Source organism: Lygodium microphyllum, unplaced genomic scaffold (assembly GCF_053477565.2).
Source record: "Lygodium microphyllum isolate KBCC unplaced genomic scaffold, Lygodium_microphyllum_v1.1.10 scaffold_31, whole genome shotgun sequence".
Classification (NCBI taxonomy): domain Eukaryota; kingdom Viridiplantae; phylum Streptophyta; class Polypodiopsida; order Schizaeales; family Lygodiaceae; genus Lygodium; species Lygodium microphyllum.
In genome coordinates this window covers 5,047,831-5,073,259 of record NW_028229514.1, presented here as the reverse complement: position 1 = coordinate 5,073,259, position 25,429 = coordinate 5,047,831, and the positions used below count along the sequence as shown (strand labels likewise).

Genomic DNA, 25,429 nt, shown 5'->3' with positions numbered 1-25,429 from the left:
GATGGGACTTTTTTTAGGATCGAGATCTTCTAGCACAACACTAAACATCAAGGACTGTCGAAAGGAGCCAGGTAGGATCTTTTTTTCAAACAGGGAATGACATTCTTGCATTGGTTTGATTCATCTTATTTAGACACTGATCAAGTTAGATATTCAACAACTACCACTATTCAGACATCAGTACAATTTCTGAAAGAAATTCCGTGCATCAATGGTTAAACAACTAAGAAAGATGCCTTCCCTACCAGCACTTGCAAAAGCTACAATACCTCTTGATGATCTCATTACATTGCATCTACCAATGATCTACTACAGAAGATAGATCGGGTGAACATATGCCGTCCCAAGAAGATTTGTCAATGTTTTTTTCATCCATCCACCCTTATCACCTAGTGTGTCAGGAGTCCAGAACATGAGCCAGCCTAGCCACTTGGTTTTGGCTCTACAATGTTACACAATACCCTATTGATTGCCCTCTGATCCAGTTAGAACTCTAATGGCATTGTGCAAATTGAATGCTCAATAACTCATTACGACCCACACCCTTCAATTGAAAATCAAGCACTTCACCTCCCTAAAATGTTCATGCATGGTCCAGGGAAAAAATCATCCTGCAGTCATTTCCTAAATTATGCATGTTGTTACAAGATGTATACATATGATGCTTGAAGCAGCTCATTAAAAAAGAAAGATAACTATTTCTAAACCTCATGTTTGCTGCTTTCCATTTCAGCTTGATTCACAATATCCTGACTTGCTTGTTTAAGTGCTTCCCCTGAGCTAATGCTCTCTTCCATCCTCTCAGCTGACTGCTGATATGAAGCATGAAATCTCACTTCAGTATTTGAGCCTGCTGTTATGTCAATAGTTTTTTCAGAGTTGTCATGAATGGACAGACCAGAAAATACATCGTTGCTGGTGGACATATCATTTTGGTCTCCTGTTTCTGTTCCTCTACTTTCTGTTAATTCTGCTGTTAGGTGGTCCATGTCCGTAGGTTTTTCCTTTTGTAGAGAGGCATTTGCAAGTGATTCTTCACCTCGTCCATCAATTGCACCTGCCAAATTACTACTCTTCAAGTTGCCACTTGCATGCTTCACTGGTGTTATACTCTCCACTGCTTTGCAAAGAGCATAATACTTCAAAACTAATTCTTTGTAATCATTGAGAAGCGATTCAATGTCCTCAACCTGCAAATCTCCAACTTTGGCATATAGGAAAGGGAATTCTCTTGCAAGATGACCTGCTTTATCGGCTTCTAGTACAGCACTAGATCCATCAGCCTGCAACTTTGGCAGTGATATACTTGCCATAGCACCAATTCCTGCAATAGAGCGACTCTGAGAAGGTGGTCCTTGAATTTCTGATGTCTTGTTGGGCTCCACATGGGTCTGCTCTGATGGTAGCTCAGGTGCATGTCCATGCCCATCTAAAGATTCCCTTGCATACTGCATCTTCCTTTCAAACTCCTTTTCATCCATAGATATCGATTTTGCATCTAAATTTGCAATGAATGACTCAGCTGAAACAAGGTTTGTATAAAAATAAGCTGCTTCAGAGACTAGCCTGGAATGATGCCTATACCTCTGAATATACAAGAGGTTCGAATAGAGCTGAGGTGGATTGGCCTGGACAAGAAAAACATTCATTCATTCCCTCTCTCTCTCTCTCTCTCTCTCTCTCTCTCTCATCAGCTATGGAATGTTTATTGTTTATTTTCCATTTAGTTAGTCATAGCATTAGATGACAGCTATTTTGGGACTTGGAAAAATTCCCTGACGTTTTAGATGTAACACTTTGGTCTCATAGGCCGATTTGGCATTTTGTAGGCATTAATATAACTCTCTCTCTCTCTCTCTCTCTCTCTCTCTCTCTCTCTCTCTCTCTGTGAGTAAAGGGTAATTATATTAATTACTGAAAAGGTACAAGAGTCATAAATGAACTAAAAGGACAGCAAAGCAATGGAGGAAACTGCCATATGCGGTGAGACCAAATCCTCTTGGGGAAGAAGCTCTGCATGCTGCACAATATCAAGCTGCCAGTGAAGAAGGCCTTTCACTCGAGAAGTATGACTCTGAACACCTGAATGTGTGTCAAAAGTAAAAGCATTACGGATGACCTAGTTATGCCAACAACCCTAGAAGTGCAAAAATTGGAACACTATCTTCATGTGCAGCTCCACAAGATGTGAAAATTTTGCCTTGCCAAAGACCCAATCACATGGACACAAACATTCTCTTTTTCTCGTAATCAAGCAGTTACCCTAGTGGTAAGGTACTTATTTTATTAACCTACAAACATGCTCTCTCTCTCTCTCTCTCTCTCTCTCTCCACAATGAGTAATTATATTAATCACAAGAGAAATACATGAGTCATGGCAGAGTAGTAGAAGAAACTGCCATATGCCACACAACTAAATCCTTCCTAGAGAGAAGGCTAGCATGCGAATAAGATCCAACTGCCTATGGAGAAGACCCTTGAGCTGAGTAATATTACTCTGAACCTACAGGCAAAATCAAAGACGAAGGCATTCCATGTGACCCAATTGTGCCAAAGCCCCAAAATCTAAGAAAATGAAATACAATCTTCATATGTGGCTAAAAGGGAGTCGAATATTTTGCCTTACCAAAGATCCAATGTCACAAGGACATGAAATTTTAATGCTTTGCTTAGCATTTGATTAAAAGTTAATCAAATGTGCAAATGTGACTCGCACATGTGAGGTACAAGTTAATTATTTCACAAAGCCGTTTCTAGCCAACAAGAGACCCTCCAAGAGCTAGTGACATGCCCAAAAGAGACCACAACAATAGATGATAACAATTTGAGAGCTGTTTCAGCCAAGCAACATCATATTCAAAGGTATTCCATCAGTGGAGACTACATAAATGGTTGTGTATACAAGGTCAACTGTTGATTTCTTCCATTTTCTTGCCATGGAGGTCTGAATTTTCTCTCTTCAGCATTCTCTCTCATTCTTCAACCTATTCTCATCCTTCCTCAGCAATTCCCAGCAAAAGTAGCCATTGGAGGTGAAGATTTTGACTAATCTCTACTATAAATCCTAATTTACAGAAGAAATTTAAATTTAATCTCAAAAAGTATGCTTAAAAATTAAAGGCCTAGAGACTTGAATTTCAATCATTGAAATTGGGGTAATTTCAAGAGATTCAAGTCACCATTCAACTTGCAAACATTTGGGGTTGAATTTGTCACCCAAGGAGCACGATTGAAGGCTAATCCCTGAGCAAACCAAAGGAAAATTTGGTTGGAAGGCTTGCTGGTCATTTATGAGCAAGAGGCAATTGGGGAGCCAAGGAGATTCAAGGAATGTCATTGTATCCCATCCAAACCGCAATTCAAGATAAAAATATACCACAAGAGGCACTAGTTTTAGGGCCAGCAAGCTGTCCATTGTCCAAGATGAAGTGGTAACATTTGCATTTTCAGTTTATGTGAATTTTATGCTTGCTGTAATTGTTGAATAATCAAGTCATTACCATCCACTCCGAGAAGGAAGGTTGGTTTCATGGTTCCATTGGCAAGATGCCGCCATTTCCCTTGACTTGGTGGGCTTGAGACACCTCACTGAATATTAGAAGCTTTGCTCTAGTGCTGAAATTGTGTTCAGTGTAGCATTTACAGCAAGTATTTCTTACAGTAAGATGGGATCAACTAGTGATGATGCTTCTCACTCTGAAAATCCACATCATAAAGGGGAAAATGCAATGCCTAATCTTGGAATAGGCTTATAGCATGGACAGCAAGGAGAGAATGTGGTTGTTGACCAAAAGCGGGTCCTTTGTCATATGCATGCAATGATTGATTCACATGCTAAAGTGATCAGCAGAAGGGCAAGGCCCATACCTTGGATGTAAAATTAAAAGATCTGTCCATGTTGTATCAACTAGTGCTATTTCTAAAGTAATTAAAAATTACCTTTCAGTGTACTTGGTTTTCATTAGGAATAAGGTTAATAATAAAAAGGTTGGGAACATGTATAAGTTAAAAAATGATGACATCATTTTTGAAAATGTATAATGATTGCTTTTCTCAATCATTACTGAGGCAACTACCGTCTGAAAGGCCGGAAGATCATGGCATAGATCTTAGCCCTAGAAGTAGCCCTCCTAATAAGCCACCCTACAAGGTAAGTGCAGTCCAACAAAAGGAGACAATGAGTCAGGTGAATAAGTTGCTGGAAAAAGGATTGAGTTAGCCCTACTCATCTCCCTTTTGTTCTCCAATGCTTTTGGTTTTTTTTAATTTAAAAAAAGATCATGGCGTATATGCATTCACTATCTGTTGGGATGAGTGCACAGTGGAATGCGAGTCAAAAGTGGAGCAACAACAGTGTTGAGTATAAGAGAGAGAGAATCCCAACACGAGTATACCAACTTGTCACGATACACAAAGAATAAAATGTATTTATATGTTAGGGTGCAAATAAGGGTGTTTTCACAACCGTGTAAGTTTATACACGGAGATTAAGGGACTTTACATCCAAAGGGACTTTACACCCAACAACCTCCCACTTAAAGGCCCAAAGTGGTACCTTTAAGCTAGCCAAATCCCACTAATCAAATGCAATGCTCATGATGAGCCTTTGCAAGACTCTTAGTGAGAACATTTGCACTGTTATCTTGGGTTTTGACCTTAGTCAATGTGACAAGACCATCATCCAAGACCTATGGAATGAAGTGGTACCGAAGATCTATGTGTTTGGTACGTACATGAAACATGGCATTCTTAACCAAACATACTACACTCTGGCTATCACAACCAACCACTAGAGTACGTGAAGAGAGACCAAAATCCTTAACCAAATGACCAAGCCAAATAGCTTCCTTGGAAGCTTTTGTGGCTAAAATATATTCAGCGTCTTTAGTACTCAGTGCCACAATTTTCTGCAACCTTGAATACCAAGAGATAGCCCCACAAGCCAAAGTAAAGACGTACCCACTGGTAGATTTCCTAGTATCAAGATCTCCTACCATGTCTGAATCACAAAATCCCTGCAACTCTAGTATACCATTTCCATTACACTTCTCTTGTATACCTTTTAAGTAACTGAAGATACATTTCACTGCTTCCCAATGTGGTTTACTAGGGTTAGACATGAATCTACTAACAACTCCCACTGCATGATCAATGTCAGGGCGAGTTGCAACCATGGCATACATCAAAGATCCACAAGCTGATACGTAAGGTATGCCCTTCATAGCACTGGCAATTGCATCATCTTTTGGACAATTAGTTTTGCTAGGCTTTGTATGTGGCAGTAAAGGCATACCAAGAGGCTTAGCATCAGCCATATCAAAACTGTGAAGTACTTTGCTAATGTACTTGTCTTGTGAGAGAAACAACAAGTACTGCGCTCTATCTCTTTTAATGCACATGCCCAAAATGTATTCAATTGTCCCCAGATCTTTCATTGAGAAGGCTGAACTCAACCACCTTTTATGACCATTCAAAACACCCTTACGCTTTTGTGCAATTAGCATATCATCCACATATAAGACCAACACAATAAGGCTTCCATCATCTACCTTTTTGGTGTATAAGCAATGATTTGTATGACTGAATTTAAATCCATGACTGAGCATAAAAGTATCAAATTTTTTTTACCACTATCTAGGGGCTTGTTTCAGCCCATATAAGCTGCGTTTCAGTTTACAAACCAAATGCTCTTTCCCTGGAATAGCAAAACCTTCGAGCTGTTTCATATATAGCTCTTCATCCATGTCACCAATCAGAAAAGCAGTCTTCTCATCCATCTCATCCAACTCTAAATCCAAGGATGTAGTGAGAGCAAACAAAACACGGAGCCTATTCATCTTCATCACTCGTGAAAAAACCTCCTGGAAGTCTATGCCTTCCTTTTGTGTATAGCCCTTAGCAATCAAGCATGCCTTGTACTTGGGCTTTCCATCAATATATTTCACCTTGTAAACCCATTTATTAGGGATAGCTTTTCTATCCTTGGGCAAAGCTACAAGCTCCCATATGTTATTTGTATACAGAGACTTTATCTCTTCCTACATAGCACGCTCCCACTTTCTCTTATTTTCACATGATTGTGCCTCTCTAAATGTTAGAGGCTCACCTTTATCAATCACAAAAATGCAGTCCAAAGATGGTTGAAACCTCTGTGGCTGCCTTTTGAGACGTGTAGACCTTATCCAATGATCTGTATTGTTAAGCAATGGGCCTACATCCTCAAGTATGTGCACATCATCACCTAGTGGCTGATTTTCAGCATTTTCTTGCTGCTATAACTTGTTTTCAGCATGTTATTCTTGCTGTTCTATTCCATCCTGTGCATCTATTTGCTATCCATTATCTTCTGGCTGTAGCACAATAGGTTGCTACTCATTTTCAGCATCAAAAGGAACACAATCTTCAACTAATGGTTGCTGAATGGCTGGTTGTTCATGCTGAAATTTAACCTTCAAGGTCACCACGTATTGCATGTTTCAGCAACTTTACCTCATTAAATACTACATCTCGACTACGGACTATCTTCTTACCCTGAGAAAGTCAAACTCTATAACCCATCTTTTCCTCATCTCCATAACCCATGAAGATGCCCTTAATGGATTTCATGTCTAGTTTAGTCCTCTGATCTACAGGAACATGCACAAAAGCCATCACAACCAAAGGCACGTAAATGGTCACCAGAAATACATCTGCAACAATCCCAGATCTGCAAATGATCACTAAGACTGCTGCACCATGAATATTCAGCAATAAATCAACTCAATAGGAGCTGCCTAACATGTGTATTGCATACATATGTGCCCCAAAGCACTTCTAACACATAAAAAACCACCGAAATTCTCTGTAATTTCTTATAAATCTCACAAGTGGGAGATAATAAATATGAATTACACTTCCTACTGCACCAAGATTGCATCACAATGTCCCCAAAGTGCATTTCACACATCATTATTATCAAAATTCACAAATTTCAGCAAAAGCCCCAAAATTTCACTGAGCAAAAGCCAAATGCACTCTCTGATCCACATAGCATCGAAGCTCCTCTAAAACTGTGTTGTGGTCATCCACGAGGACCACACAAGTGAGACATGCAAGATCGTTAGAATGTAGCTCTCTATCATCCATGGCTGCTAGAGACTTGTAGGAGGATGTAATAGTGCTGCAAATTGATTGATAGTCTTACGCATCCATGCCCATCTCTTCTCTACTATGTCAATTGTGTGCACACTATGACTGTAATTAACGTGCAAGCCCAGACCTCCACCAATACTACTCTAAAGAAGTAAATAAGAAGGCCCATGGTGGACCCCTCACAATCACTCATATGTAACACCCTATAAAAGGGAGTCACAACAATCACGATCCCATGGACTCTTTGCCAAAACTGCTCATCGAGGCACAAGCCTTGCATGGCTATCACCTCCTCTGTCTCACACTCATCCCGCTCATTCCATAGAGTAGACACCACCGTCGAGCGAACGTAGCGACCACACCTCATAAAGGCGCTCCAACAGCAACCGCATATTAGCAAAGCAAGTTTAGAAAAGCTTCTTCAACTCAAGCATACTATGCTCGTGATATATCGCAAGCACCTTCATTTTCACCGTAAAGAAGGTGACAACATCAATGCACCACCCTCTTCACCCATTTGAGCTTTCCATTGTTCTCCATGAGCAAGTCCAAACAATGACTTGCACATGGAGTCCACACTATGAAAGGAAACTTAGCCTCAAGCAAACGGCCCATGCGCCGACAATCGGATGCATTGTCAGTAACAACTTGCACCACATTTGACGGGCCCACCTACAACCACATCATACATGGCACAAATTCAAAATTATAATAAGAAAAGCTTTGGGGGAATATAAATTAAAAATTATAACAATGAAAGCAACAACTTTAAAATTTAAAAAGACAATGTATACCTCAATGATAGCTTACCGAATGTGGTGGTAGATGAATGTGCTGGTCGTTTTGCTTTCCCTCTTGCCAATGTCTACAGCCCGTTAAAAAAATGTGCTGAGTGGACATGAAACGAGTATGTTGACGATGCCTTGTTTCCTACATTCTCTCCATCCGTCAATGAAAATGAAGCAACCTTATTTTGTCCATGTGGCTTGAATAGGAGCAAGGGTTTTATCAATCCTCTCCTCTTCATCAATCTTCTTTGTCCTCATATCATTGTATGTAGCACCGCTCCGTCCTTCACATGGACCCACATTGGCAATGGTCCTCACCAACTTTCTCAATTGCTCATGCTTTAGGACATTAAATGCAAGATTATACTCGATCACCGTACGTGCAATCTCAATGTCCGCTTGTCATTGCCTTTCTCTGAAAAAGGCAACCAATCCAAGCATACGAGCGGAAGCTTTTGAGAGAGAGGAATGCCTCTTTGGTGCCACATGAGCCTCAAATCTTTGCCTTTTGCCAATGCCTGAGCTAGAAGCTGATGTGGAGACAGCACTACCAATGGTGGAGGCCTCATCCACATCAGTTGAAGATACGCCTAAATTTGAGGCTTCCTCACGAGTAGACATAGGTGTAGGTGCAGTCGTTGATGCGCCACTTTCTCCTCCTCTAGTATATCCCCCTCTCATCTTAGCGAGAATCTCCTTCGCAACAATGTGTTAAGAGATTGCCTTGCATGCAACAACTTGCCCCCCCCCCCCCCCCACCATCTTAAAAAGATGTTGAAGAAGCCAAGTCGCACCGCTTATGTGGCGCTTCCCGCAATACTTGCATGTCCCATGGTGGGAGTTGGACTCCTTTATGTCCTTCTCCACATGGATGGCATGCAAGTTGAAGGCCTCATGTTTCTCGCATGTTATGATGCCAAGGCGTCAAGACAAGGCTTGATGGAGAGAAGAGGGTTGAGACTTGTCACTCCGATCGGCAATCACGATGATTCTTGAAGGGGAGGGGATAGGAGGAAGAGGAGAGGAGTGAGCACTTTAGAGGCTTGAAGATCCAAGAAGAATGGGGTGGGGAGATGATGCTTCAAGAGGGAGGGGATAGGGGAAACTTGGAAGAACAATGAAGAGGGAGGGGATGAGGGAAAGAGGAGAGGGAAAGAGGAGATGATGCTTAAAGAGGGAGGGGATGGGAGGTTGATGCTTGAAGACAAGAGGATGGGGATGACCCGTGAGGAGACAGTGACACATGAGAGAGTGTGCAAATGAGCCCCAAGTCCACAACCCGTCCCTTTTTGCCAAATGCTGCCCCGAGCCCCGGCGAAAATGGACTGAAATTGTGCTGCATAACCAGTTTTTGTCCGCATGATAGGTGCAAAAAATGCACCGAAAATTACATAGACTTCGTACAATACCATACAGTACGAACCTGTCCATACATCATATAAAGGCAACTACATATGTGAGCAATTACTTAGTCTAATCACATTTGTTAAATGTGTCACCTTCATCGGTTCTAGTGAGAGCATGGAAACCTTGGATTGGCTGCAAGTTTAAGGGTCAATTTCAGAAAATCTAAACGACTTTGTCTAAATGTGAAGATTTTGTCATTTGTTATGGACAAATGACATTCCTTATGCATGTGATTTCTAGACACTTGGGTTACCCTATTGGCTGGAATATTACCCTCAAAACAAACATCAAGCTTGGTACACGATAAACTGTGAGTCAAATGTGACTATTGGACATTACTTACATGGCCATGGCCTGTTCACTTGCCAATCATTCTATCCACTATTGTGGCTTATATCTTCTTTTGTTTTAAACTCTCATTATGTGTTCAAAAGCTGATATTTAATTATTTCATGTCAATGGCCATGGAGTTTCTATAAAACTGAGAGGCATATGAAAAGTCTCAAAATTTTGGCTATGGACTTCCTAAAAACCACACAGCAGACTGAATGTTCTCAGCATGCATTATCATGTATTGGCACGCAAATTGGCACCACTCCAGCAATTAACTGAAGAATAGCAACCTTGTTCTAAATGTTAGCTACTCTGTGCACCAACGCCCATATGAATGCATTTGATAACTGGATCATTCATGCTAAGGATTGGATTTTGGGGTGTTCCCAAGGGTTTATTTATACATATCCTTTTGCTACCAAACAGGTTGCTAGCTAGAAAGAACCCCTCCCTCATATTAAATGGACTGGTAGGCCTAAAACTGAAGGTGATTCACTTATTAATGAAAGTCTGCATTAAAGCAATGTTTTTTATCCTCTGCCTCTTGCTAAACCAAGAAAGCTAACTTTTTGGCAATGAGAGGCCTTTCTCAAGTGGCTATGCTCTCTCTAGTCAAGGTACTTTTAGGACTTTTCCACATGCTCAACAGATGCATGCTTTGGGTCATCATTACGAACCTATTAAGACACTCATTACAGCATGATTGAACCTTTTCAGCCAGTTCGCAATTTGAACTGTGAGGATAGGATACATGTGAAGATGTGAAGATTTGCACTAAGAAAACACAAGTGACAATATGTACGAACACGACTAAAACACAATAACTCAAACATTAAAGCAATAAACGCAAAACGCAAAAACACAAACACGAATAGAGAAAGAAGAGAACTCTGAAGTGAATGAATCAATGCTGTAAATGATGGAAAGAATGTACAAGATGCTCACTCCACTCGAGAGCTATCCAATAGCCAATGGCTCTCATGGGAGCAAGCTGAAGGAGTTGGAGTAGTCACAATGTGACGTCCACTGGAGATGGATCCCAAGTGTTGTAACCACCAATCGAGCTGAAAGAGTGCTGAATGTACAAGGGCAGCATGTTGGAACCACTGCCAACCATCCCTTTCTCCATTTCAACCAAGCATCCCATGGAATGGTTGTCTCCTTGTCATAGAAGGGACAATAGATGTCTCCCAGGGGCCCATCTCCTTCTACTATGCCTTGCTAGCAGCAGCATACAGTCATAATCCAACAATAACAAAGTAGAAGCAAATATGCAAAAGTGTAGGGACAATTGCCAAAACTACAAGAATCAACCAATGGCATCCAAAGACTGAGGCAAGGCACCTCCACTACAATCAAACTACTTATCGGTTTGCAAGACCACAACACACAAATGTCAGCCGGGTAAAACACAAGGACCAAGATGGGACACCTCCTCCATGCATGGGGCAGTCACTAAATAAGAGAGAAGTAAAGAAAATGAGAGACACTGATAAAGCTAAGCACCAACAATTAATGCATTGAGACAAAACTATCAAATTCAAGGGTATGTCTATGTAGGCAAAGTGGAAACACCATCTAAGGTCATAGAGAAAACCCTAATAAACTTAGGATAAGGACCCTAATGAGAAAGTGGATCAAGCACCCCAGCCATTTTTTTTGTACGGGGGCAACCTAAGAGGTTCCCTTTTCCATGTTTTAAAACAAGAAATGTGAGATAACGGAAGAAGGAACATGAACACAATGAGAAGGAAAGAGAGAGATAGCAAGAATAAGAGGGAAGAAATCTGCACAGACTGAAAATGAATGCTGAATACAAAGGGAGGACTGATCGGTCCCTGCACGCAGCCCTAGGTGTTAGGGAGAGCACTAGATCAGGCTGGAAATGATGATGGCAGCAGCAGCAGCAGCAGCAGCAGCACTAGAGACGAAGGAGGATGCCAAAGTCGAAGGAGCAATGTGCAAAAGATGATGGCCAAAGTGAAGAGTGGCCAGCTATAAATAGCGGAGGACCATCAAATCTGGCTGACCTGCAAAAAGTGTCCTAAATCTGGCCAACCGGCTTGCTGCAAATAACCTGGGGGCTGCAATAAATGCAGTCCAACTGCATAGGAAAATCCGACAAATAATGAGGTGGCATCCTGAAAAGTCTAGAAGCAAATAGGCACTAGCAACAGGTGTAAACCAATTGACAAACATAGGAAAAGGGCCTAAAATAGGAGAAATGCATACTAAAAAGAGACACAAGCTTCTTCCAAGCCTTCACAACAGTCTTCAATCTACAAACATACACTAGGACAGAATCATGTGATCTCATAAACAGAAAGAATCTAGCTCAAGAATTGAGCCAATCCCATGGGGTAGCAAGATCCATCAGACAACAAGATTCTCCACAAGACGAGGTATAGGATGAGAAACAAACTCCCAAATGTCGAAGGTATCGAGGATACACTCCACCTTGCATGACCACAAAGAATAGTTGGAACCATCTAAGCAGTCCACCTTGAGCAAGGAAAAAAGCACAGGCACCTATACAGAGAATGACACGAGGGCATCTTAAGACCAAGGTGTCGGGTCTTATGAGAAACATGAAGGGAGGAAATAGGAGAGGGTTCCTGTACAAATGGGCTTGGTGGCCTTCATTCTTCTTGATCTTCACGCAGACTAGCACGATAAGCTCTCGGTCTCTCAAAGGAATGATGAGAGACCTCATCCTCTCAACCATCAAAGCCAAAAAAATGATGATGAGACATCTTCAAATCCTACAAGCACCCAAAAAAGCTACATTGTGCTACAACAACACAAAAACAAAAGGGAATTAACTACAGTTGAGGTGTAGATGTGCCCCCTGCACAATAAATATTGTCACCTACACCTAGATGATGTCGCCTACAATCAAAGACTGTCGCCTAGCAAGAACTCTCGACTAAAAGTAGCAAACCTTGTGTTTTGACAAGCAAATGCTATCACCTGGTGGAATTAGTTGTCCCTTGGACAGATGATGCTATCGCCTACTGCCAGATGTAGTCACATGCACCAGGGAAGGTTGTGTTTGCAGCAAAGGCAAGGTTTTGTACCTACGTTTTGGGGCTAGGTGGTGTCCTCGTCAGATAGACTGCACTGTGTCCTCTCTTGGGTGATGATACCATGTGGAGTCCGCAATGGAAGAAGGAACATGAACACAATGGCTTGTGAGAAGGAAAGAGAGAGACAACAAGAATAAGAGGGAAGAAGTCCACACTGACTGAAAATGAATGCTGAATACAAAGGTAGAATTGATCAATCCTTGCACACAACCCAAGGTGTCAATGTGGGTGCCAAATCAAGCTGGAAATGATGATGGTAGCAATAGCAGCACTGGCAACTAAGGAGGGTGCCAAAGTCAGAGGAGCAACCTGCAAAAGATGATGGCCAAAGTGAAAAGTGGCCAGCTATAAATAGCCAAGGACCACCAAATCTGGCCAACCTGCAAAAAGGGGCCGAAAACTAGCCGACCTCCTGCAAATTACTCAAGGGGTGCCATAAATGCAATCCGACTGCATAGGTAAATCCAACAAATAATGAGGTGGCATCTTGAACAGTCTAGAAGCAGGTAGGCACTGACACGAGGTGTAAACCGACTAACAAACATAGAAAAAGGGCCTTAAACAGGAGAAATGCATACTAAAATGCCAAAGCTCCCATGTCTCCATCAGATTCTGACAAAAGCTCACAACCAGGAGATGACAGACTGTACATGACTAAAATAAGCATGCTAACAATATCATATCAAAAGTTATTTTAAAATTGAAAATACTGAGCTTGGCAGCTTTACTTTGGAACAGCATTGAACAAAGGCAGACTAGCAGCATTTTTTGTCTCAAAGAAAACATGTGATATCATATCATCCTAATGAGCAACCACCAAAGCCAGATTATAGCCTGCATTGTTTATCTAACTCTCCTATTTGTTGACACCTGTTGTGGATGAGAAAAAATAAAAAAGAAACCAGAATTTGCATAAGTCATTACAGCTGCAGCTTCACATGAATACTAATCACAGCAAGAAACAGCATTATGCCTGCTCACCTTTAATGTGATGTAAATAAGCACTGGTAAGAACTCATCAGCACCAGGAGGATTTTCATTTGTTGCCATGAAAACATTGCGTATAACCTTGCTACAATTCAGTATACTGACAAGTTTATCCCGGGGTGCTTTGTACGTGTTTATGTTCTGAAGTTCTTTTTGAGCCAACTTGGTCCCCAAGAAAACAATGAAAAATCATCAGTTATAATCTCTCTCTCTCTCTCTCTCTCTCTTGTGTGTGTGTGTGTGTGTGTGTGTGTGTGTGTGTGTGTGTGTGTGTGAAGAACTCTCCTTTTTTTAACATAATCATGATCTCTCTCTCTCTCTCTCTCTCTCTCTCTCTCTCTCTCTCTCTCTCTCAATGGGTAATTATATTAATTATGAAAAAAAGTACAAGATAACAAGGCTACAGAATACAAGGTGGCTCTAGGCCATAATATAAGACCCAAATACAATGGATTCAGCAAGTGAAGAAGGATGAGAGTGTAGGAGGCACCTTGGCACTAGATAGACCAAAAGGATTAAGAGTGTTGAGAGGATTTAGCCGCATGAGCCTAGGCCTTTGCTATCGATGTCTCCAATACACCATCTTCAAAGAAGTCTCCTAGCACCACAAAGGGATTGGGCCTTGTTGGGTTTAACTTGTTACAAACACGGATCTAGAGCATAGCAGAAGTTATGGAGGATGAAAGATGAAGTCAAGAATCATGTTAACATAGACAAAGAGAGACCAATTGTTGCACAAGTGAATTAAGTTCCAAGATAGATTAGCTTGGCCAAACTCATAAAGACAATCTTGTGTAATGAGCTGACACTGGCAAGGCACTAAGTGAAAGTACAACATGAGAGACTGATTTGGAGTTCCATGGGATCATGGACAAGAAGGTGCCTGTCCTACCGGCTCTTCCATTGGATCAAAAGCTTGATGGTGACAATTACCGCATCTGGCGGGTGATGATGTTGGCCATTTTGAAGTCTTATGATTTGGCAGAACTGGTGATGGAGCAGATTAACAGGCCCTCGGTGAGGGATGAATCCAAACTCTCTTCCAATGCTCGTGCGGAGTTGACCAAGGCCCACTCTCATTGGAACAAACTGAATGCCAAGATTCGATCTTTTTTGTTTCTGTCTTGCACTACAACCGTGACAGCTCACATCAAGTACTTAACGGTGGCTCGAGAGATATGGCTAGAGCTCGACCAGATATACAACCGGATGTCCCTAATAAAGAGGGTTTCTTTGGAGGTGCAGATGCAGACCTTGTCCGTGAATAAGTCTTCTTCGCTTCGGGAACACATCAACAGGCTTCGGCAGCTTCAGATGCAAGTTCAAAATGCGGAGAAACCTATTTCCTCCGAAGACATAGCAATCACTTTATTGTCCCAGTTGCTACCACGATTCGGTACCTTTTATTCCGCTCTTATTGCTTCAGGCTGGGAGTCGACTCTTCGGTGGAAGAGTTGGTTCCTATGGTCTTGGACCAAGAGGAACAATTGAAGGGACAGAATGCTTCCAAATCGGAGGCATTGGTTAGTCAAGCCTCTCAAAAGAAGAGGAATGACCAAAAGAAGAAGAAGGAGGATAACAAATCCAAGAAGGACAATGAGAAGGAATCAACTTGCCATATTTGTGATAAGACCGGTCACTAGAAGAAGGATTGCCCCGACAAAGACAAGAAGGACACCAAGAAGAAGGACACGAAGGATTCTGGAGCGGTGGCTACACCCTCATCAACTCCTTTTCTACACTTAGCAATCATTGAGGACTCTACATCTAAGACTTCTGATCCTACCATGACAGCTCCCCAAACTCGAGAGTCGATTGTGAACAGTGGTGCCTCACGGCACATGACTCCTTCCGATGGTGTTGCCCATTTGCGACCTTCGTATGGGCAGATTCTCATTGGAGACAACTCTTCTGTGTCTATTGTTGCGCGGTGTGAGATGCAGCTTATTCCAGATGGATGTGGTGGTACCCACACTTCCGAGGTGTTGCATGTGCTAAGCTTAGGGTATCATTTGCTTTCGGTTCATAAGATTTGTGCTCTTGGTCTTTTGGTGAAGTTTGACTATGATACTATTCACGTCCTTGATCGTGAATCCAGGAAGGTTCTCTCTACATGGTATGAGGAGGATGGCATCTACAAGTTGAAGTCTTCCCCAACTCTTATCTCTCTTCTTCTTACTTCTCAGACACAGTCCAAGCTATGGCATGCTCGGTTTGGCCACCTGAACTATGAGTACCTTCGAAAGGCATCGCGAGGGTTGTTTGTCCGAGGATTGCCGGACATAGTGGTGAGCCATCAGCCATGTGTCTCTTGCATTCGTGGGAAACTGCATCGGGATGCGATTCCAAACAAAGCTTCTAAATGGTCTACTTCACCCATGGAGTTGGTATCTATGGATCTTTGTGGCCCGATGAGGATCGAGTCCCTAAAGGGAAGCTTGTACTTCATGTTGATCGTAGATGACTACAGCAGGATGACTTGGGCCTACTTCTTGACTTTGAAATCGGAGGTTTTCTCTCACTTCAAGAATTGGCTTCTCTTTGAGAAGAACCGTTCTAGCTGGCGACTAAAGACCTTACGTTCAAACAAGGGAGGTGAATTTATGTCTAATGAGTTTGCTCGCTTTTGTGCAAATAGGGACATTCACTAGGAGTTTGCTAACACCAACACTCCCCAAGAGAATGGCATTTTGGAGCAGAATAACCAAAGTGTGATCGAGATGGCGCGCACCATGATGAAGCACCGTCAGACACCTCAATTTCTGTGGGCCGAGGCAGTGGCTACCGTAGTTCACATCCTCAATCGATCTCCCACTTCGGCCGTTGACTGGATGACACCTTTTGAGGCTTACTTCGGGACTAAGCTTGATGTCTCTTATTTCAAGATCTTTGGGTGTGACGCTTGTGTGCACATTCCAAAGACGCAGCGTGACAAGTTCGAGGTGCCTTCCCGACGTCAAGTTTTTATTGGCTACAACTCCTAGTCCCAAGGTGATCTCTTTGATCCTGTCAAGCGGGATGTCTACACGAGCCGCAATGTGCGGTTCGTGGAAGTTCTGGCTACAGAAGGGGGTGAGGAGCACCCCGTTCTTGGAGATCTAGGGGAGAGTTGGGCCCCCGAGAGAGTTTCTTTGGAGCCAGAGTCTTTTGATGGAGATTTTTCTTCTGATTCCGAGTCTTCACTTCCACCGGCCACCCCCGAGGAGATTTTGCCGATGGATGTTCCTGAGTCTTCAGCAGATGGAGAGCGATGGGGAGAGGTTCATCCTCCTCCTTGTTGGGCCCGTGACAAAAACTGAGATTCAGGGATCCGAGGGGATCCCTAAGGAGTGAGAACCGCAGGATGGACCGCAGAGGTCACGGAGGAACCATGCACATTCTTCAGAGCTTGTTTGCTCTAACTATTGTTTGCTACCCGTGTTATGCAAGATCGTGAGCCCACTTCAGTGAAGGAGGCTTTGCAATCTGATCATTGATGGAAGGCTATGGAAGCCGAGTTGGAGGCTATTGAGAGGAATGGCACTTGGTCTCTTGTGCCTCATCCCTCTCACAAAAAGGTGATTGGTGTCAAGTGGGTCTTCAAGACCAAGTACCTTAGCGATGGTTCTTAGGATAAGCACAAGGCTCGCCTTGTTACTAAAGGTTTTGCTTAGCGCCCAGACATTGATTTCCATGATAATTTTTCCCCCACTGCTCGTATGGCGACTATTCGAGCTGTTATTGTCTTGGCTGGCCATAGGAGATGGCCTGTCTATCAAGTGGATGTGAAGTCGGCCTTTCTAAAGGGCGACTTGCAACAGGAGATCTATGTTGAGTAGCCTCCTGGCTTTGGATCCTCGGATGGGAAAGTTTACAGGTTGAAGAAGGCCTTGTATAGCCTCAAGCAGGATCCACATGCATGGAACGAGAAGATTGACTCATTTCTTCAATCGAAATTGGGATATCGGCGCTCCAAGGCTGATCCACAGCTTTATGTGCACACTTCCGAGGTTGATCGTGTGTTGTTTGTGTTATATGTTGATGATTTGATTCTGGCACGGGATCATGCACAGAAGGTCCAAGAGACCAAGACAGCTTTACATCAGGCATTCGAGATGACGGATTTGGGACTTCTTCATTTCTTCTTGGGTCATGAGATTTATCATTCTCAAAGGGGGATTTTCATCTCTCAGCAGAGGTACATTCAAGAGCTCTTGGTGACTTTTGAGATGGAGACTTCTCGGCCCATTACTACTCCTATGGATCCAAATTGGAAGGCCACTTCACACTTAGATTCTCCCGTGATGGATGCTTCACGCTACCATCAGTTGATTGGATCCTTGATTTGGCTTCTCAACACTCGTGTTGATCTTTGTTTTGTTGTGGGTCTTTTGGCAGGGTTCATGATTGAATCCAAACAGGTGCATTGGCAAACTACCCTGAGGATTCTTCGGTATTTGAGGGGGACTTCTGACTTAGGGATTTCTTATCCCATAGGTACAGATGCTTCTGATCTGGTGCTTGCACGTTGGAGTGACTCGGATTGGGCTGGCAATGTGGACCACCGACGGTCTACTACATGCTACTGTTTTACCTTGGGTACAAGTGTTATCTCTTGGAGTAGCAAGAAGCAGCCCACAGTAGCCCTTTCTTCTACTAAGGTGGAGTATCGAGTTGTGTCTTCCACCACATGTGAGGTTGTGTGGCTTTGGAGATTGTTAGAGGAGCTTGGCTGCCCCCAAATTCGTCCTACTCTTCTGCGGTGCAACAATGAGAGTTGCATTTCCTTGGTACGGAATACTGTATTCCATGCCCAGACAAAGCACATTGAGATCCAGTATCACTTCATTCGGGAGAAGCTTCTGGATGGGACCATTGATGTGGAGTATTGCAAGACGGAGGATAATCTTGCAAGTGTTACGCAATCATTTCCTAGACAGTCGTTGGACAACTAGACAGTCATTTCCTGGTCAGTCATTGGACAGCAGAGTACGGCAGTGCCACGTCAGCAAAGTGCCATGTCAGCACCTGCAATCGGACAGTTTTACTGCACAGTCGGTCAGTTTACTGCAGTTGGCTACATTTAATGCAACCGACCTGGTGCACTTGTTTCCTATTTTCTGGCTATTTATAGCCGGTTTATGGCACACTTCAGCATTCACTTCAGATTCTGATCTTGAGATCTGTTGGTTGAGACTCGGGCTGACAGAGATCGAGGTCATTAAGTCGGAGACAAACGCAGATATTTCCTCTGCCCCCGTGTATATTTCTGCACTCTAATACAGCATACTACACTGCAGATTTTCTGCGTTTCACTGTCTCCTTTTCTCTCTCTCTCTTCTCTCTGTGTTCACTCCTGCTCAGTCTTTGTCCTACACTTCCACATCGCTGCACTTTGACACTCCTTTGGTGTATAAGAGATTTTCCCTAGATGATGGAATACCATCTTTTGCATTCTTGTTCTTCTATTTGTTCTCTTCATCAAGAAGAGAGTGCTCGATATCTTTAAGTGAGAGACTAGAAACATTACTTAGTGTTGAAACAAGGTTCTCATATGGTTCATGATTAACATTGGCAAGTAGTACTGCTATTGCCTCATCCTCATCAATGTTCTTTTTAAGAGTTGCTAGCTGAGTTTTAAAACTCTTGAACTTATTGATATGTACAGTCATAGATGAACTGTCTTTTATATCCAACTTATAAAATTATATAAGTAATTTTACCTTTGAGTTCTTTGCTTGTGTACCAAAGATCTTGTCAAGTTCTTCCCATGCCTTCTTTGCATCCCCGATGCCAGAGATGTGGTGTAATACATCATCTGATAGACCCCAAGCAATAATGCCTAGAGCTTTGTTGTTCACCTTCTTTCATGCCTTTGTTTTAGACTGGTCTTCTGCAGCATCTTCTTTCTTGTCATCTACATCATCTTCCTCAAAGAGATCCAAGAGGTCTTTCCTCGTGAGATGGTACACAGTTTTCTCCTTCCAGGCGTGGAAGCCTTCACCATTGAACTTTGCTATCTGCTCCAGTTCAGTCATCTTAGAAGGAGGTCTTACTACGAGGACATTCGAGTAGTGTCTATCCTTTTACAATGAGATTGAGACTTACAAAGACTTGGATCAAAATTTCAAATCATTACAAACTCAAAATAGGCTTTGAACTAGCCGAAATGAAATCATAAGATGAGTTACTCTTGATTAAGCTAAAGCCCTAAGTGCCAAGAAGCACTAGTTGAGTATCAATAGATACTATGTCTTGAAGATCTTGATATTTGGCTCAATGTTGCCAAGTAATCTTTGAACTTCCTTGGGCACTTCCAGATTTGCAAGCTTCAGAGATAATGTAAGAGTGACCAAAGTCACTATTGATGATGGCAGTGAGAAAAGACAAGGTTGCAAAGCTTTTTAAGTTTCTGGCTATGGCTTCCACTGTTTAAGGGTTTCAGACAATCCTGATTTTTTTGTTGCCACAGGAGACAGGCGCAGCAATTCGGGCCAAGAATTGGATGGAGGATAGCCTATAGTATATAGACTTTGAATGCCCCATATAGGCAGGATGAATCGCAGCCTCCACAGGTAACGCAAATAGTACAACCGTCACAGGGCACAGCAGAGACAGCAAGGTCGAATTCTTGTAATGTCGGGCTCCACGGTGAACAATGTCACACTTTGATGTGATAGGGAGCTGCATTGGGAGTAGAGGAAGAGTTTCCCAGAAGACACCTCGAGCTAAAATCACCTGTATGAGGAGATCTAAGTGCTCAACTGAAGGTAGGTGCAATCTAGCTATGGTTGCCAAGCAAGGCAGTGAGAAGAAAGAGTAGAAGATGGGGTTCTAGACTTGTTCTAGGCTGGACTGAGCTCAAGCTGAGCTAGATAAGAGTGAAACGAAGTTGGAGGATTAGTGCCATGCCCGACTAAGCTCTAATACCATGTTAAAAACACGGATCTAGAGCATGGTAGGAGTTATGGAGGATGAAAGATGAAGTCTAAGACTCATGTTAACATAGACAAAGAGAAACCAACTATTGCACAAGTGAATTAGGTTCCAAGATAGATTAGCTTGGACTCATAAAGACAATCTTGTGTAATGAACTGACACTGACAAGGCACTAAGTGAAAGTACAAAGCATCATGATATTATATTCATTCCATTGTCAAGTACAATGCTTTATAGAAGTTGAGTTGTTCCACTCTCCTCACTGTGCATATGGGATTCAGGTCATCTCTTCCTGGAGCATACATCATTAGTCTATCTCTGAACATAACTCGCACCTAAGCTCACAAAGGAGTGTTGGTGATCCTCAATAGGACACTCGGGCACTTTCTACTCTCCGTAAGAGAGGTTTTTTTCCCTAGATTTATTTATTTTTATTTTATGTGCCTATGTTACATAGTTTGGGCACTTATCGTGTTTTACACCCTTTGAGTGTGAACACCCTCTTACAACCCTAAGATTTAAGGGTTGTACTTTGTACTTGCACTTTACACTCTTGAGATTATTGCATTGGGTGTCATGCTATCACACTCTCTTCACTATCAACTGTACTCTTAGCTGAGCTTCAACCTATCCATCTCACAGGCCTCTAATGTTTTGTCTGCAAGGGAAGGCCCATTTGCAAGGTGGATAGTAGGACTAGATATTTGCAATCCCATGCCATGATAACTCAACCAATAGCATCAAAAGCCAATTGGGCTAGAGGGTCACGGAGACCTCTCTCTCTCTCTCTCTCTCTCTCTCTCTCTTTTTTTTCGTAAAAGGTAATTGTATTAATTACGAAAAAAAATACAAGATTACTTGATTACAAGAACATGACGACAATCCAAGCCATCATGTGAAGAGGTGCTAAGTACTACAAGATACAATTTAATGGAAGGATGCGGAGGAAATTGCCATATGCCAAGGTCGGAAGTCCTCTGTAGAGAGCAAATCAGAACGATGGAGAAGATCTAACTGACAATACAAGAGGCCCTTAAGCCTTACAATATGCCGCTGAACATTGTGGGCGGAGTCAAACAGAAAAGCATTCCGAATGGTCCAGTTATGCCAACAGCCCCAGTATCGAAGAAAATGATACATGAGCTTCATATGTGGCTGTGCGGGAGTAGGGTATTTGGGCTGGCCCAAAACCCAATCAAAGGGGCGCAGTGTGATACCAACCACCCCTCACCAAACGGCCGACAAAAATACCCAGACTTTCTTAGCGACGGGGCAAGAAATAAATCGGTGGCGGGCGGATTCCATAGTAGTGGTGCAAAAGAAACAGGTGCCATTGGAGATTCGTCGCTTGGAAAGAGCCGAAGCAAGCGGAAGACCCCCAATCATCACTCTCCAAAGAAAGACTTTGTATTTAAAGGGTGTCTTGTTGACCCAGCCTTCCATCACAGTTGCCCTCCACCATGACCGGGATTTGCGCAATCCCCATAAGGCATTCGCTTTAGTAACTAGCCATTGATTATCTTTAATCAGAAGATGATACACTTGGCTAGCAGAAGCTTTGCTCAAATGCAGCCGGCCTTGTAGGTCCCAATCCTGCCAGGGATGATCCGAAGCAAGAGCAGGAAAGGGTTGTCTGCTCTGGATCACCGTCAAAAGCTGTTCCCATAAAGGCCTATATCCACGAGGGATCCTGAAAAGCCGTCTAGCAGTACGAAACGATATAAGCACATTGCGACTGGCAAGGGTGGCATCCGCAACTGAAGACAAGCCCAAACGTGCCATTCAGTTGAATTGTGGTCTAAGCTCATGTTTACCTTTCCATGAAAGTAAACGCGAGACTGCCAGTAATTCCAATTGAAAAGAGTTAGTGGCCAAGCGATCCTCCCGTGGGTGCCACTGAGCCTTTTGAAGGACGTGTTTCCAGGAAGACACCAAATGAGTAAGCAGCGATGAAGAAGAACTGGAAAACCGCGAATCAGCATTCAGAACATGCCACCAAGAACTCCGGAGTTGGGTATTGCCATGCCGAAGCCCATGGCCCTCGAGGAAATAACGGACGATAGCGACCCACGGATGATGATCATCCGAGCACATGGCGCGGAAAAGGGACCAACGAAGTGCCTGCATGTGAGTTTGGGCATCTAAAATAGCTCCGCCACCCATGCGTTTGGGGGTGCACGCATGCGACCAGGAGATCCAGGAAATACCTACATGCAATGAATCCTTCTTCCATAGCATGAAGCGAATAGACTGAGTGAGAGCATTCAGAGTCGTAGGAGTCCAGGGCAACAATGGCAAGAAATATGTGAGCATTGGCAACATAATAATCTGGGCTACTTTGAGGCGAACATGAAAAGGCCAGGCCTGAGACTTCCAATACATAAACTTGGCCACCATTTTCTGAGAAATCCACTGCAGAAGCTGCTTTGGGGGAACATCAACACCCAAAGGGTATCCAAGATGCCTGACAATGGAACCTCGAGGAACAACCAGACCCTGCCAGTCCAAGGACTGCAAATCCGACTCCGTGCAGCTTAGAATGGCTGATTTGAGCGCATTGATACGAAGGCCTCACGCCTGACCAAAGAGACCCCAAACATCCAATGCTTTTCGAAGGTTATCCTTGTCCGCACGCAAAATCATAAAAGTATCATCCGCCAGGGATTGGCTAATGAAGTGTTGTCCTGTAGGAAGCGACAGTCCGGCCAATTGGGAGGAGGCGGCCATATGTGATAACATGGAAAGAACTGGATGTGTCGCAAGGGCAAAGAATAAAGGGCTCAAAGGGCACCCCTGTCGAACAGAACGGGCAAGGACAAATGGCTCAGTAACACCTCCGTTCAGCATGACTCGCGAAGACGCCGCAGCGCTAATGGTGTAGATCAAACGAGACATCCGAGCACCAAAGCCCATAGCAGACATAAGGTCAGGAACGAAAGACCAGTCCAGATAGTCAAAAGCCTTTTCCAGGTCTAGTTGAATCCGTACCACCTCCTAATTAGAATGCCGGGCATAATCAATGGCCAATTGGGCATTCAAAACATTGTGTAGAATATTTCGGCCCTTAATGAAACCATACTGGAGAGGGTGCACAAGGGCAGGGAGATGCTTATGGAGCCGATTCGCCATTACTTTGGAAAAGATTTTGTACATTGAACCCATCAAAGAAATGGGGCGCCACTGTGTCAACTTAGATGGCGAAGGAACTTTTGGAAGCAGTTTAATAAGTCCTTGTTTCCATGAGGGAGGCATGATCCCCGTTTCCCACACCTGCTGAAACAAAGCCTGCAATGGTTTCGCCAGTTAGGTAGCGAAAGCTTCAAAGAACTCATTGGTGAGACCATCCCAACCCGGACTTTTATCTTTGGGCAAGTGTAACAAGACATCCATAACCTCTGCTTCACCAATATCTGACTCCAGAGTAACTTGCATGTCCTGCGGAAGCTGATTGCGGACCAGGTCATAAAAAACCGAACGGGCCTGAGTAATTTGGGCGGAAGGTGGAGAAGCGGAACCGAGAAGGTGACGGAAATAATTCCTGCACATATGCACAATAGTCTGTGGATCCAGGATAAGGTGACCTTGTGCATCCTCGAGTCTGGTCATATTCTCTCGAGCAGGAGAGGCATGGAGAGCTCAAAAGAACTTATGGGTCTGACATGCACCATCTTGCAAAGTCTCTGTCAGATATTGCAATTTGGCCTGCTGATACGATTTTAACTGGAATTCTTTAATAAGATAGGCCACCCGCATGGCCAGTGCAAGCATAAATGCATCATCCGGAGTGTCCACCAGCAGGGAGCGAACCAAAACCAGCAGGTCCTCCGCTGCCTGTCGACGGCGCCGACAAAGAGAGGCATGATAGATCCCATATTGCCGAGCAACCCGCTGCACATTAGAGAGCAATCTTTCAAATGACGCAGTGCCCTGAGAGGAAAAGTCCAAGAAGAATCTGTCAAGCAATTGCTGCATATAGCCCTGGAAAATTGTATGCTTTAAGTAGGACGAGTTGAAACGCAAAGGGAGTCTCCAGAAATTGCTTGAAAGGGGCAACGGGTTGTGCAAGCAACTCGAACTGCAGAGGGAAATGGTCCGACAAGACATATTGCTGCAACACTTTTATTTCGAGCATCTCAGGCAGAAAATCATCATTCTGCATGATATATATACGGTCCAACCGCGACCATGCTGTGGCATACTGGGCCGAATGGAAAGTAAAGCCTGGAGAAGATGGGTGTAGCCAGGACCAAAGATCTTGCTTAAGAACAGCAAGAGCCAACTCTTGCCACATACGACTTTCCGGCGCATCCATAACCGAGTGTTCCGATGTAGACTGGGAAGAATCAACACACATATTGAGATCCCCCATGAAGAAGCCCCGTCTACCAAGTGACAAGGAAGTCTGCAAAGTCTGCCAAAGCTCCCGGCGAGATAACGAATCATTCAGAGCATAGAGGCCAAGTAACCATAGGATTTCCCCTTCGAATAAGATTTCAACCACCAAAAAGCGGCCATGAACATCATTTTTAATAAAAACAGGCTGATATTTGGCATGGACAATCATGAGCACACCCGAGTAATGCATGGCCTGTGTTCCTGCATAGAACAAACGAAAGCCATGGCAATCCACAACTTTACCGGCATCACTGTGACTCTTGTGCTCAACAGCGCACAGGACATCCCACTGATTCTCATATAATGCAGTCCACATGGCATGTTGCTTGTGACGAGAACAAATTCCTCGCACATTCCACGTGGCTATTTTCATGTGTATACAAA

At 43.3% G+C, this 25,429-nt stretch overlaps 1 protein-coding gene across 2 annotated transcripts in view; it reads right to left on the bottom strand.

Annotated features, from left to right (window-relative positions):
* Nucleotides 1-258: 258 nt before the first annotated feature.
* LOC148009272 (vacuolar protein sorting-associated protein 9A-like) overlaps nt 259-25,429 on the bottom strand; it is a 133,336-nt gene continuing 108,165 nt past the window's right edge. For both annotated transcript variants that reach the window (XM_087673513.1, XM_087673512.1), the window contains 2 exons: nt 13,727-13,894; nt 259-1,628 (listed from right to left, as the gene is read on the bottom strand). In XM_087673513.1, coding sequence (XP_087529639.1) covers nt 702-1,628; nt 13,727-13,894 — 1,095 coding nt within the window. In that variant the 3' untranslated portion in view covers nt 259-701. The remainder of the gene's footprint in view (nt 1,629-13,726; nt 13,895-25,429) is intronic.